Source organism: Lontra canadensis, unplaced genomic scaffold, assembly GCF_010015895.1.
Source record: "Lontra canadensis isolate GAN:19392208 unplaced genomic scaffold, GSC_riverotter_1.0 scaffold56, whole genome shotgun sequence".
NCBI lineage: Eukaryota > Metazoa > Chordata > Mammalia > Carnivora > Mustelidae > Lontra > Lontra canadensis.
The window spans coordinates 6,753,491-6,766,033 of record NW_022631050.1 but is presented as its reverse complement, the minus strand read 5'-3'; the positions used below and the strand labels follow the sequence as shown (position 1 = coordinate 6,766,033).

The window sequence follows — 12,543 nt, the reverse complement described above, 5'->3', positions numbered from 1 at the left end:
CGGTGATTATCAAAGACAAATATGCACTGACCGGCACCATCTTGACAGCCCCATCTGAAAGCTTCTGTTCAAGGACTTTGACATGTGCATTTTAAACAGGACAAAACAGCATGTCTCATGACAAGCCCCAATTTTCTAAGTGTAGAAAGCAATATACAAAATAATATACAAGGTCATAAGAAATATACAAGGGTCTGACACTGCATTTCTTAGTTATTTCATAAATTATGGTGAGAAGTGATTAGGTCAAACAAATTGTGATTAAATATTCTCCTGGTCACAAAAGCTTATTACTATCAAATCAATGGAGAAAAAAAAAATCACAGCACCTGGGGCACCTAGCTGGCTCAGTTAATAGAGCATGCGACTTGATCTTGGGGTCATGAGTTTGTGCCCCATGCTGGGTGTGGAGCCTACTTTAAAAATATAAGCATTTTTTTAAAACTCACTGCACAAGATTTCTAAACCTACCACTAGCTCTATGATCCTGAACATTCGTTTAACATAGCTGTACTTCGACTTCTTCCTCTCTAAATGGATCATCTAAAGTGTGTGAGGCTCAAATGAGAACATATGTTAAGGTGCTTCATAAATGGTAATGACACACACAAATGAAGAGTGATATTATCTCATAAATCTGCATATAGATTTCTATTAATTCATGCAAAAATGAAAGACTGAGTCTTTAGGTCACAGCTCTAACCATCATCATCACTTAATAAAAGCTGAATTTTTACCAAATCATTTTTGAATTCCAGTTCCTTGTCCAGATCTATGTAAGAGAATTTTGAAAGCGAAGCTTCAAGATTGAAAGACTTATTCAGCTCTTCTTCAGTAGTCTTGGCGAGGAGGCTCTGTTCCACATTTTCATGGTCTGGTTCATTTTCCATGTTTACTTATAATAATTGTAATTCAGGCAATCCAAGCAAGTTTTTGTTTGTTTTAATATTTGGCCTTAGATCATGACGTCCTCAATGATGATCTCTTTTCAAAAAAGGAAAAATATACATTATTTAAATTTTTCTTTCTTGATTAGGCGTTCTAAAGACTTACGTGGCCAGACTTTTGTGGAAACTGATTCTTCATCAATCATCTGAATGTAAGGCAAAGAGAAATCAATATGGTTTGAGGTATGATATTGGGGGAGAGTTTCCATGGGAGTACAAAGGAGGAACATCTAACTCTGGAGTCTGGGAAGTGGCCTACCACCCAAAGTCATTAAGTCTGGTGATAATGATAGACTTGGGGTAAGTTTTCAGCCACTAGACTTGGTACCATACAGATTTATGTTTTAACAGCAGGAGAGTAATCTCGTGCCAAGAACTGCAATTAACCCCTCCCAAACCTCAGAGTAGATCTCCAGTTCCCCTGGAGAAAAACATACAGGATCTGTTTTGTTGGTGGCATCCATCCAAGGCTACAGATCTCTCAGGAAGCTCAGTGTAGACACAAAGGACCCAGGACAGATAGCTAGCCACTTAATGTGACACTAGCAAACCTAAGTGTTCAGATCTATTATGGGAGACAATAATAATGCCAGAATAAAATAAGACCACGGCCAACTAGGGATTTCTAGGAAGAAAGCTAGTCATGGAAAAACATGGACATTCTCAGAGAAAACTGAAATACTAAAGAAAAAGAAACGTATACAAATGTTTTACATATTTCATAGCTCTAAAGGATACAATGCAGTATCAAAAAGAAAGAGTTGTCAGCCAAATCTCTAGAAAACCAAAAACATATTCAGGAAAACAACGTTTCAGTTCAATGATCAAATTTGTTTTAAATGGTTTTAGTTTGTGCTCTAATTAGGCTACAAGTGGCCAAATTTTTAAAAGTCCATCTCTTAGCTCTGTTTAGAAATAAAGAAATAAAAATATGAAAATTTTAAAAAGCCACAGTAATAATGACAGTAAAAACAAAGGTCATTTTGTTTTCTAGACGAGGTGTTTTCCACAGTACCCAGCAACATGCAGTAACTCTCTGTGGAAAGCTTTTTCAAACTACACAGCCTACTGCCCACCACCCTCCCAACCATATGAACTCCTCTCAATCCCACTCCTTAATGAAGGGAAGGCAAAAGAAAGACCAACAACTAAACCACCGGAAGAACTAATTGTTTAAAAAGGAGTTGAAAATTAGTTGCTGGTATTGTTTTTTTTAATGCCCAAAATTCACTGCCAATTTTATCCAATTAGGCTCCTTTTTAAAGTATTAATGATGAATTTCACTTTGTTCAAAGTTTTGTTTTTATCAGTTTAAAAGAAATGAGTATCTACTATTTGTAGAGACACGTAGACTACGAAGACAGACTTTTAGAGAGCTGAAACCAATTTTTCTCTCTAGTACATTTGGTATATTACCAAATACAGACTAATTTATTTCACATGTTACAGAAGATAGACTCTAAGGCTCGGTCCTACAAACACGATACAGAATGCATTTCTAGAAGACATCACTGAGGGCACGCCATATCTGGCAAACATTTGAAAGTAGCTTTCCAATCTCAGGTACTAATGCACTTCTCCTTTTGCAGTGGACCAAGGGCAGAAGCAATATTAACATTTATATGCCTTCCTTCAAAGAAGACAGATGGACTCATGACAAACTCCTTCTTAATAAAGCTCTCTTATTTGTATCACTTGGGAAAAATTATTACAATTAGTCAAGGAATGTTTGCAAACATGCATAGTCTAATTCACATTCAGTGATTCCTGAGGACAGTTATTAAGTTTTATTCTTACACATTAAAATAATAGAAAATACAATAGCCACACTCCCTAAAACCCACTCTTTTTTAAATGTTTTAATAACTGAAAACATTTCATTCTTCACTTTGGTCTTTGCAAAATAACTCAAGAATAAAACAATATTTTTCGGGCTTTTTTTATACCTCCTATCTGGTCTTAGTTAAGAGGTTCTCAGGGCAGCTCAGCATCTGTGAACACCATTACCACATTTGAGGAGTTTTACATGATCAAGCATCCCCTGAAGAAAGAGCACCATCCTGCCATGCTACCCTAGTCGATTTCCAATCTTCACTTGATGAGCTCCTGTTACTGTGATATGCTGGCAAAATTCAAAGAACATAAGCCAAAGAGTCCGTTAAAAATCAGTTATAAGGGGAGGCTGGGTGGCTCAGGCGGTTAAGCGTCGGTTTTGGCTCAGGTCATGATCCCAGAGTGCCGGGATCGAACCCCGCATCGGGCTCTCTGCTCAGTGGAGAGTTTGCTTCTCTCCCCCCCTCTATTGCTCCCCTCAACTTGTACTCTCTCTCTCTCTGCCAAATAAATAAAATCTTTTAAAAAATAATAAAATAAAAATTAAAAAGTAAAATAAAATCAGGTTTGAATCTGGGTTTTACTAGTTCCTACCTGTGACCTTGATCAATCTAAGCCCTCCATTTCTACATCTTTTAAGATGAAATATTTCGGCCATTTGTGTTGTTTGCCCAGAGCAGCACCTCTTGCTGGGGGAAGGGCTCCTTCAAACCACGTGGTTCTTGTGGTGGCTGCCAATCAAAACTCCCCTAGTAACAGAGAGCACATAATGTCGCCAGAGTGCTTCACTGGGATTCATTAAAACAGAACTGGTGAGGAAAAGCCACTTCCACTGTTCTCTAAACAATGAGGAATAAGGGTGAGCGGCACGCCCACCCTCTACCTGGCCCTGTTCTGCAGGAAAGGAGGTCATTTACTCAATATGTGTCAACTAAACACCTAAACACATACTATACACACGTCAATGGAGAGCCACCTCTGCTAACAGAATTTACATTCTAGGAACAGATTCTCTAGCAAGAATGAAGTCAACCTACAAACAGAGGCAAGAAGAGGTAAGAGTTTCCTGATACCACTCACGACCCCCAATTCCAATCTTCTATGAGGTTTGCTCTGGTCACAGCATTCTGGCAATTAGGTCGCATAAGCCAGCATCCTCTCTTGACTCTCTCTCTCTCTTCAATCACTTACAACAGACAGTCCTGACTATTAGAATGCAATTACCTATTTTGCAGAGCTACCATGAGGAAGAAATGACATAATGACTGTAAAGCATTTAGAGCCACACCTGGGCACAGAATTGGTTTTCAAGAAATATTTGCTATTATCATTTAAAATTTCCTCAAGATTTCCATATTTGTCCAAAGTTAAAGCTCCTGAAACAAGATTGAGTACTTTACAGGTCTAGCTAGTTCTAAGCATATGGTAAGGATACCTTATTAGAAGGATCAACTCACTTCAGCTTTCAGATTAGAAATTTCTTCAAGAGTTAAATGGTAGGGGTTTTATTTTTTTATTATTTTTTTATTTTTTTTTTAATTTATTTGACAGAGAGAGACACACAGCGAGAGAAGGAACACAAGCAGGGGGGAATGGGGGAAGGAGAAGCAGGCTTCCTGCCGATGATTAATGACTGAGCAACCCAGGTACCTGAGTATGGGTTTTATTTAAGACGAGCACAGCCTCCAGCAAAGCATCAGAGATGCTTCAGAAAAAGTCCAATAATAAGTGTGATATACTACTAAGTCATTCTAAAATGCTGCTTCCATATCAACTTCCTCTTTTATCACTTATCAGTAATTATACCTTTACATTAGTCAGCAAATTTATTCAACCCAAACAGACCTAGGAATCAAAAGATCACCATGCTCAGATTTTTTTTTTTTTTTTTTTTGAAAAGGAGAGTTCACTAGAGCAGTGTCTTCACATTTTTTAGAAACTGAGCTGTGCCTGAATCTCCCTGTGGTGGGCAAGGTAATAGTGCCCAAGGATGTCTGTCCTAATCTCCAGGACCTGTGACTATGTTGCCTTACATGGCCAAAGGAACTTCACAGGTGTGATTAAATTAGGATCTGGACTTACAGATGATCCACGTTTGGCTCAGTATAATCACAAGAGTCTTACAAAGTCAAAGAGGGAGGCAGAAGAGAGTATCAGAGAACAGATATGACAACAGAAGCAGGGTCACAGGGACGCCTGGGTGGCTTAGTCTGTTAAGCCTCTGCCTTCTGCTCGGGTCATGATCCCAGCGCCCTGGGATTGAGTCCTGCACTGGGCTCCTTGCTCCGCGGGAAGCCTGTTTCTCCCTCTGCCTGCTTCTTCCTCTGCCTGCCATTCCCCCTGCTTGTGCTCGCTAACAAATAAATAAAATCTTTTTAAAAAGAAAGAAAGAAGAAGAAGGAGGGTCAGAGAGAGGCTACGTTGCAGGTTTTGAAGGAGGAAGGATGCCAGGAGCCAAGGAATTTAGGCAGTCTCTAGAAGCTGCAAAAAGCAAGGAAATGGATTCTCTCCTTGAGCCTCCATGGAGGAAGGACCCCAGCCCTGCCACAGCTTCATTTTAGCCTAGTAAGACCAGGGCTGGTCTCGTATACTAGTGAACTAAAGAACTGTAAAATGATAAATCTGTATTATTTTAAACTACTACTACATTTGTGGTAATTTGTTACAGCAAGAACAGGAAATGACTACACTAACAAACTTCGAATAATTTATTTCTGGTATTACTGCCAACATTCTGAAATACTAATCCCTCCCTCATCACTCGGTGTTGCCCAAATATTTACTGAGCAAGCTCTTCATTCCATACACAGACCAATGATGAAATGCTTAATATATGACGCTTACTATTACACATGTCGCAGACACTGCCTTCAGATACCACTTAAGGGGTATCCCAGTACAAAGGCTGGCAATAAACTACCGATAATTTCCTCCTGAGATAAATTCTACAACCAGTTCTCCACCCAACCATCCTGCTTCCAGTGTTCCTACAGTTCTCAAGGGGATGCTCACTAAGCTGGACAGTACCTACAGACAATGTAACAGTTAAAATCAATGGTTTCTTAGTCTCTCCCAGGATGAAATAACATGAATCTGACAGGAAAATGTAGATCATAGAATCGTGAGGACCCGGGGTGCTGTCCTCTTCTGAGCACGGATAAACTATTACTTTAACAGTTCTGATTTAAGATTATCTAACATCTTGACAGTTCTTAAGGCTATTTCCTCTTAATTAATAAAGTTATTCCCAACCAATTAATAATAGCTCCAAGGACCATTTAAAAATATATGTATCATATAAACATTAATGACCCCATTTTTAACCTGGACTAAATGAATAACAACTCCAGAATGTGACCAGTATTAGGCTGGGTTAATATAGAACTCTTCCACCAATTTTTTGTTGTAGTAGTTATTTTGTTTACCTTGGCAGACCTTCCCTACCGTGCTCATATTCCAGGATCCTATTTAATTCACTGACACTCTTTTCCTCCTAAAAGTGTCGCATGAGACACCTTTCACAGTATGGTGAGTCGAATCAAGTTTTGTTTTTAACTTACTGTATCCCCAAGAAGGTATCATGAAATCATGATACGGAAAGAATTTTACATCCCAACTTTGTTTCTGGCTTTCCCAATCCAAGTATTTTTCTTCTTCCATTTCTTTGTTCTGTCTTCTTGTTTGTTTTGTGAGGAAAAATACAATAGATGATTAACTTCTATTTTTCTATTCTCTCTCTCTAGTAAATGGACTCATTTTGAACAGCTCCCCAATGCCTACAGTATGAAAGTCCAAATTCTACCCCCAACAATTTGGTCAACTAATCTTCAACAAAGCAGGAAAGAATATTCAGTGGAAAAAGAATGTCTTTGACAATGGTGTTGGGAAAACAGGACAGCTACATGAAGATTGAAACTGGACCACTTTCTTACACCATACACAAAAATAAATTCAAAATGGATGAAAGACCTAAATGTGAGAAGGAAACCATCAAAATCCTAGAGGAGAACAAAGGCAGAAACTTCTTTGACCTCGGCCATGCTAACTTCTTATTAAACACATCACCAGAGGCAAGGGAAAGAAAAGCAAAAGTAAACTCTTGGGACTTCATCAAAATAAAAAGTTTCTACACAGTGAAGGAAACAATCAACAAAACTAAAAGGCAACCTACAGAATGGGAGAAGGTATTTACAAATGACATACCTGATGAAGGGTTAGTATCCAAAACCTATAAAGGACTTATCAAACTCAACACCGAACAAATAATCTCGTTAAGAAATGGGCAGAAGACATGTCCAAAGGAGAAATGTCTTTATGCATCACATAAAAAGATGTTCAATATCATAAGAAGATGATTTTTATAATCATAAAAGATATGTAAAAAGATACCATAAAAAGATGCTCAATATCAATACATAAAAAGATGCTCAATATCAATACATAAAAAGATGCTCAATATCTATCCTCATCAAGGAAGTACAAATCAAAACCACAATAAGATACCACCTCACACTCATCAGAGTGGCTAAAATTAACAACACAGGAAACAAGAGATGTTGACAAGGATGCAGAGAAAGGGGAACTTTCTTACACTATTGGTGGGAATGCAACTGGTGCAGCCACTCTGGAAAACAGGATGGAGGTGCCTCCAAAAGTTCCCTTTCTTCACTAAACTTGTCTTCACGAAACTTTCTTGTTAAAAAGAGAAGTGAAGGGGTGCCTGGGTGGCTCAGTGGGTTAAAGCCTCTGCCTTCGGCTCAGGTCATGAGCTTGGGGTCCTGGGATCAAGCCCCATATCGGGCTCTCTCTGATCTGTGGGGAGCCTGCTTCCCCCCCACTCTCTCCCTGCCTGCTGCTCTGCCTACTTGTGATCTCTCCCTCTCTGTCAAATAAATAAAATCTTTAAAAAAAAAAGAAAGAAAAGAAAAGTGAAGGCAAAGAGTACCTGATGGGGCACCTGGGTGGCTCAGTGGGTTAAGCCTCTGTATTCGGCTCAGGTCATGATCCCAGGGTCCTGGGATCAAGCCCTGCATCAGGCTCTCCACTCAGCAGGGAGCCTGCTTCTCCATCTCTCTGCCTGCCTCTTTGCCTACTCTCTGTCAAATAAATAAAGTCTTAAAAAAAAAAAAAAAAAAGTACCTGAGACCTGTTGGTAGCATGGTGCTAAGTCACAATTACGAATTGTCAGGCACAACCTTTAGCCACATTCTAAAAAAGAAAAAACTAATTCCCTATGACAATATACAAAACAGTAAGAACTATGTCTACGAATATCTATGTTATGCATAAAACCTAATATTATTATTATACAAAGAAAGAAAGAAAGGGAGGAAGGAAGGAAGGAAGGAAAGAGGAGGGGAGAGGAGACACGGCCATGCTTCTTTGTATACTGCACATCACTGAGCTTGTTGACTTGCTTAGGTATGTATGTGTTCAATAAATATTTGCTGATTAACACAAGAATCAGAAGACAGGACTAACAGCTGTGTTGCAAATTAAATGGAACAGTTTTATTACCTATAATTGTTAAGCTTCATAGGATATTATTTGACTCACAGCCTACAGGAGTCTACGCCATAGTAAGCCAAGCTATAATTTATGTAATCAGGCTTGTCAACTACTGATCATATTCATCCCTCAGATATCAGCTAAAACTCTGCTTCCTCAAAAAAATTTTTTGTCCTGCTCAACTGAACAAGGTTCCCAGTTAATATGCACTTATAACATCGTTCTCCTTCTTCACTAAATTTGTCACACTGTTATCATTTTTTCAGCGTCTGAACCACCACTGCCTTCCCTGAGGAAGGAAAGGAATACAGGTTCCAGGAGAGCAAAGAACAGATCTCTCTTGTTCACCACCGGATTCCTAGTGCTAATCAACCCACCAATCCCTCCCTTCCCCCCCCCACCATAAGCAGCCAAGCAACATGGCATCAATGGCTTCGAGGGCTTCAAAATAAGGTATGGTTAGTCATTCTACCCCCCCAAAATTCCCACCTTGCAAGGTCCATTCTTTGCACCTAGATGAGACCTTTTTTACAATCCTTAACACTGATCTGTTTAAATGATCATTTAGTTCATGTATAACATGACACAAACTCCACAATTTCAGATGTTTTGTGTTCTTTTACATTAATCTAGCCTACAAGGTCAGGACAAAAACAGTGGAAATGTATCATATGTCCATTCCATTTATAGGAATTCAACTTATCTTCAGCACAGGTAAAGAAAAAAAAGGAAATTATTCACACAGAAATGGGGACTCTGCACACCATTCCACTCAATACTATACACTTCAAGGTGAGCATGGGATAGGAGGTTGGTACCTGCTCTCCTTTTGGTCAGTCTCAGTTCCTGAATGCCTCATACATGATTCATTTCACCTGTGCTCAAAATCACAAATAGCACGCCATTCCAACAGGGAACAAAAACCAGCTGTGTCGCACATCCTGGGAGAGAGATCAGTCTCTGCCATGACTCTTTCCCAGGTACTTCTCACGGGTACTCAAGTTTCACTTTACTCATGGACTTCAGAAACAGACCCTATGTTAGATTAACAACGCCACTACATACTTGGGTGAGATGCACACCTGGCCCGAGTTTCCTTCCAAAAATAGGCACATTTCGGCCCACAATGCTCAGAGCTGCCACCACGAAAAAGCCCAAACCTTGTTTCTCTTTCTCTTCTCTTAGTAAATGTCTAAATAAGAGTAATCAATTAAAATTCAGGAAGTGCATATGGAACAACAAAAAGAAAACTAAACAAGGTTCCCAGTTAATATGCACTTAATAACATCATTCTCCTTCACTAAACTTGTCTTCACTGAACTTTGTTAAGAAGAAAAGTGAAGGAAAAGAGTACCTGAGACCTGCTGGTAGCATGGTGCTAAGTTACTATTATGTTACTAAGTTACTATTACAAATTGTCAGGCACAACCTTTAGCCACATTCTAAAAAAGAAAAAACTAATTCCCTATGACAATATACATAATAATAGTAAGAACTAGGTCTACAAATATGTTATGCATAAAACCTAATATTATTATCAGTTTTACATGTGTATGAGATAAAATGAAGAGGGGGAAAAAATTTCTTTCCAGCTTCCAGTAAGTCCCTACTATTATAAGAATTACTCTTCCAAGATCCACCCCCTCCCTTCAGAGAGCTTCTCCTAAGAAGCACATGGCTCTTGTGTAGGCTGGCATATACTCTCCTTTCTTTTTAACTAAACTGGTATGAGTGAATTCTTATAAGTTAAATGCAAAGAAAACAGGATTCCATTCAATTGTAGGTTGAGTAGATGTTGGCCTTCCAACTTATCTTAATTAGCTTCCAATTATTTAAATTGTCACCTCGATTTCTCTTGGTTAGGGGTCAAGATGGATGCAGAGTCATAAGAGTTTTTTTTTGTTTGTTTTGGGGTTTATTTTTATTTTTGTTTTTGTTTGGCTTGTTTTGGTAAAGAGCAAAAGGAAACTTCTCACTGAACTGCAGAGGAAAAACAAATTTGATTACAGTCAGAACATCCCTTCACTATCTTTCCTTTGGAAAACTGCTCCTCCTCCACTCCAAACAAGTAATTTTAGTGATGCTACCAATCAAATACCCTATCTTCCTAGCCAGAAGAGTAAGCACATGACAGTCCTGTATCCACATGGCCAATCATTTTCCTTCCCTGGAATTTGTAACTACTGAAGGTAGGCGTTTTCTCTTTATTCTGGGAAGATGTTAACACAGGGGCTGATAGAATGAAGATCATTCAAACATTAATTCAAGATTCAGTTACGACTAGAACAGTCTGATTTTACGAATACAGATTACACCTGAAGCTGTGGCTCAAGAGGCAATCTAACCTCTGTGACAACGATAAACAGATCGAAAGTTAAACATACTTCCCTAAGTGTAAAACGTCTCACTTTTCATTCACATATATAACTGACATATGGTATGAAATGGTTGAGATCTTCATGAAAGAGATATAGCTTAAAAGTGCCACTGGGTGTGGTGCATAAATAATGACTCTTGGAACACTGAAAAAAAAATTTTTTTTTAAAGTGCCACAATGCCTCAATATCTTGAAGACAAAAAACATCCAACCGCTGATGCTGGTCCAGATACAAAGAAAATGAAGAATAATCAACACACTATTATCTTAGAGCTCTGAAAAGAATTTTTTCACATATGTCTTTTTTACATATATAGCCAAGAATTCAACCAGAATTCCCCCCACACACACACTTATCTTTACTCTGCTTTCTTAAGGAACAGGTCAGCTATAGCAGCATTTACTCTCTGCTTAAATTTAACCATAAGCAAACCCATGTCTTACACAAACATAGGTAGATTCTCCATCCCCATTTGTATTAGACTTCAAACACACACACCTGAGATGTAATTGCCTCCCAATCACAGACATTGAGTTGGTGTCCTACACCTGACATGTAATTACCTCCCAATCACAAACATCTGGAGTTGGTGCCACAAGTCAACAACCATGATCGTTCTGCTTATGTTTCCTTTGGGGGGGGGGCAAGGAGGGAGTGTGGGAGAGGATGGGCATGCAGAGGACTCAAGCCTTCTGGTCCATTCTATATGAGTCTAATATCAGGAGGTTATGGAGGAGGCATGCTTAGTTGAAGAGAGCTCCCAGCTGATCCTAATAACCCAAGGCCATGGAACCTCCCTGGCTGGCCCTACTTCATCCCACCCTAACCTCTCTCTGAAGCACACCCAAACACTTTAGGTAGCTGTGTCCCTCCTTTCCCAGGTACCACACTTGGAGAACCAACCAGGACACAGGAGTGGCCTCTAACTTTAGAGACCCACCTGTTCTCCTTCTGCTCACTCTGGAGCATACCTTGCAGGCAGAGACAAACTGGAACCAGCTTCACAGGGTGCGCACCAATCCTAAGAGGTGGACACCTCACTCAGGCTTCGGCCTCACACTTGGGGAGCACACTCATCCCTATCTCTGAGGGAAGGACGAGCCCACACCAGTGCGCCAGGCCCGAAAAGCGGATTGCACACCTGTTCCATCCTGGGGAGTACAGTGATCACCCGCCGCCTAGTCGCACAATCAGGGAAAGCGTGTGCACCTGTCCTCAGCCCCACATTCGTTACGAACAAGTGGAAACCGCCTGACCCAACTGCAGGCCAAACGCAGGACACACCTCTCCACCCCACAGTAAACCCCAACCGGCCCGTGAGCCCCGGTCCAGTTAGTCTGCCTGGGGCTGCTCCGTCAGCCACTCCAAGGCCGCGCTGCGGCACGGGGAAAAGAGCCGAGGCTCAGGAAAGCGGCGCGCGTCCTCCTTCCGCCCCGGGGACATCTGCTCACTACTGTTCTCACCCCGTTGACCTGCTCCCGGGAGATTCGTTACCTGCGCTTGTGGCCATTCCAGCCCAGGACCCCCTGGCCCGTGTGACCCCGCCCCCTGCTGGAGCCTCACGCACGCGCAGTATATACCACTGAGATCCACACTTCCGCTTTCCTCCCCGCACTCTGGTCCGCCCCTCTGTACCACGCCCCTATTTAAAGGGCCAGAGATACAATATTCTTAAGCCAGGGATTTGATGGGGGATTAACGTGTTGGGGAAAAGGAGAATGGAAACGGGAGGGAAGCACAGACGAATAAACAGCAGTCTTTGAGATGGGAAGAGAAACTCTCCGCCAGTCCTATGTCAATGAGTTCATCTGATCTTTTTTTTTTTTTTTTTCATCTGATCTTTAAGAAAGTGAACCTACCTTCAGCCAGCCCAGATA

At 40.4% G+C, this 12,543-nt stretch overlaps 1 protein-coding gene across 5 annotated transcripts in view; it reads right to left on the bottom strand.

Annotated features, from left to right (window-relative positions):
- VPS8 (VPS8 subunit of CORVET complex) overlaps positions 1-12,210 on the bottom strand; it is a 247,168-nt gene extending 234,958 nt beyond the window's left edge. For 2 of the 5 annotated variants that reach the window (XM_032875548.1, XM_032875551.1), the window contains exons 1-2: positions 12,161-12,210; positions 738-984 (exon numbers count right to left, since the gene is read on the bottom strand). In XM_032875548.1, coding sequence (XP_032731439.1) covers positions 738-890 — 153 coding nt within the window. In that variant the 5' untranslated portion in view covers positions 891-984; positions 12,161-12,210. Of the gene's footprint in view, positions 1-737; positions 985-11,606; positions 11,631-12,160 lie in introns of those variants that run through there. The other 3 variants (XM_032875550.1, XM_032875552.1, XM_032875549.1) reach the window with 2 other exon arrangements.
- Positions 12,211-12,543: the final 333 nt, after the last annotated feature.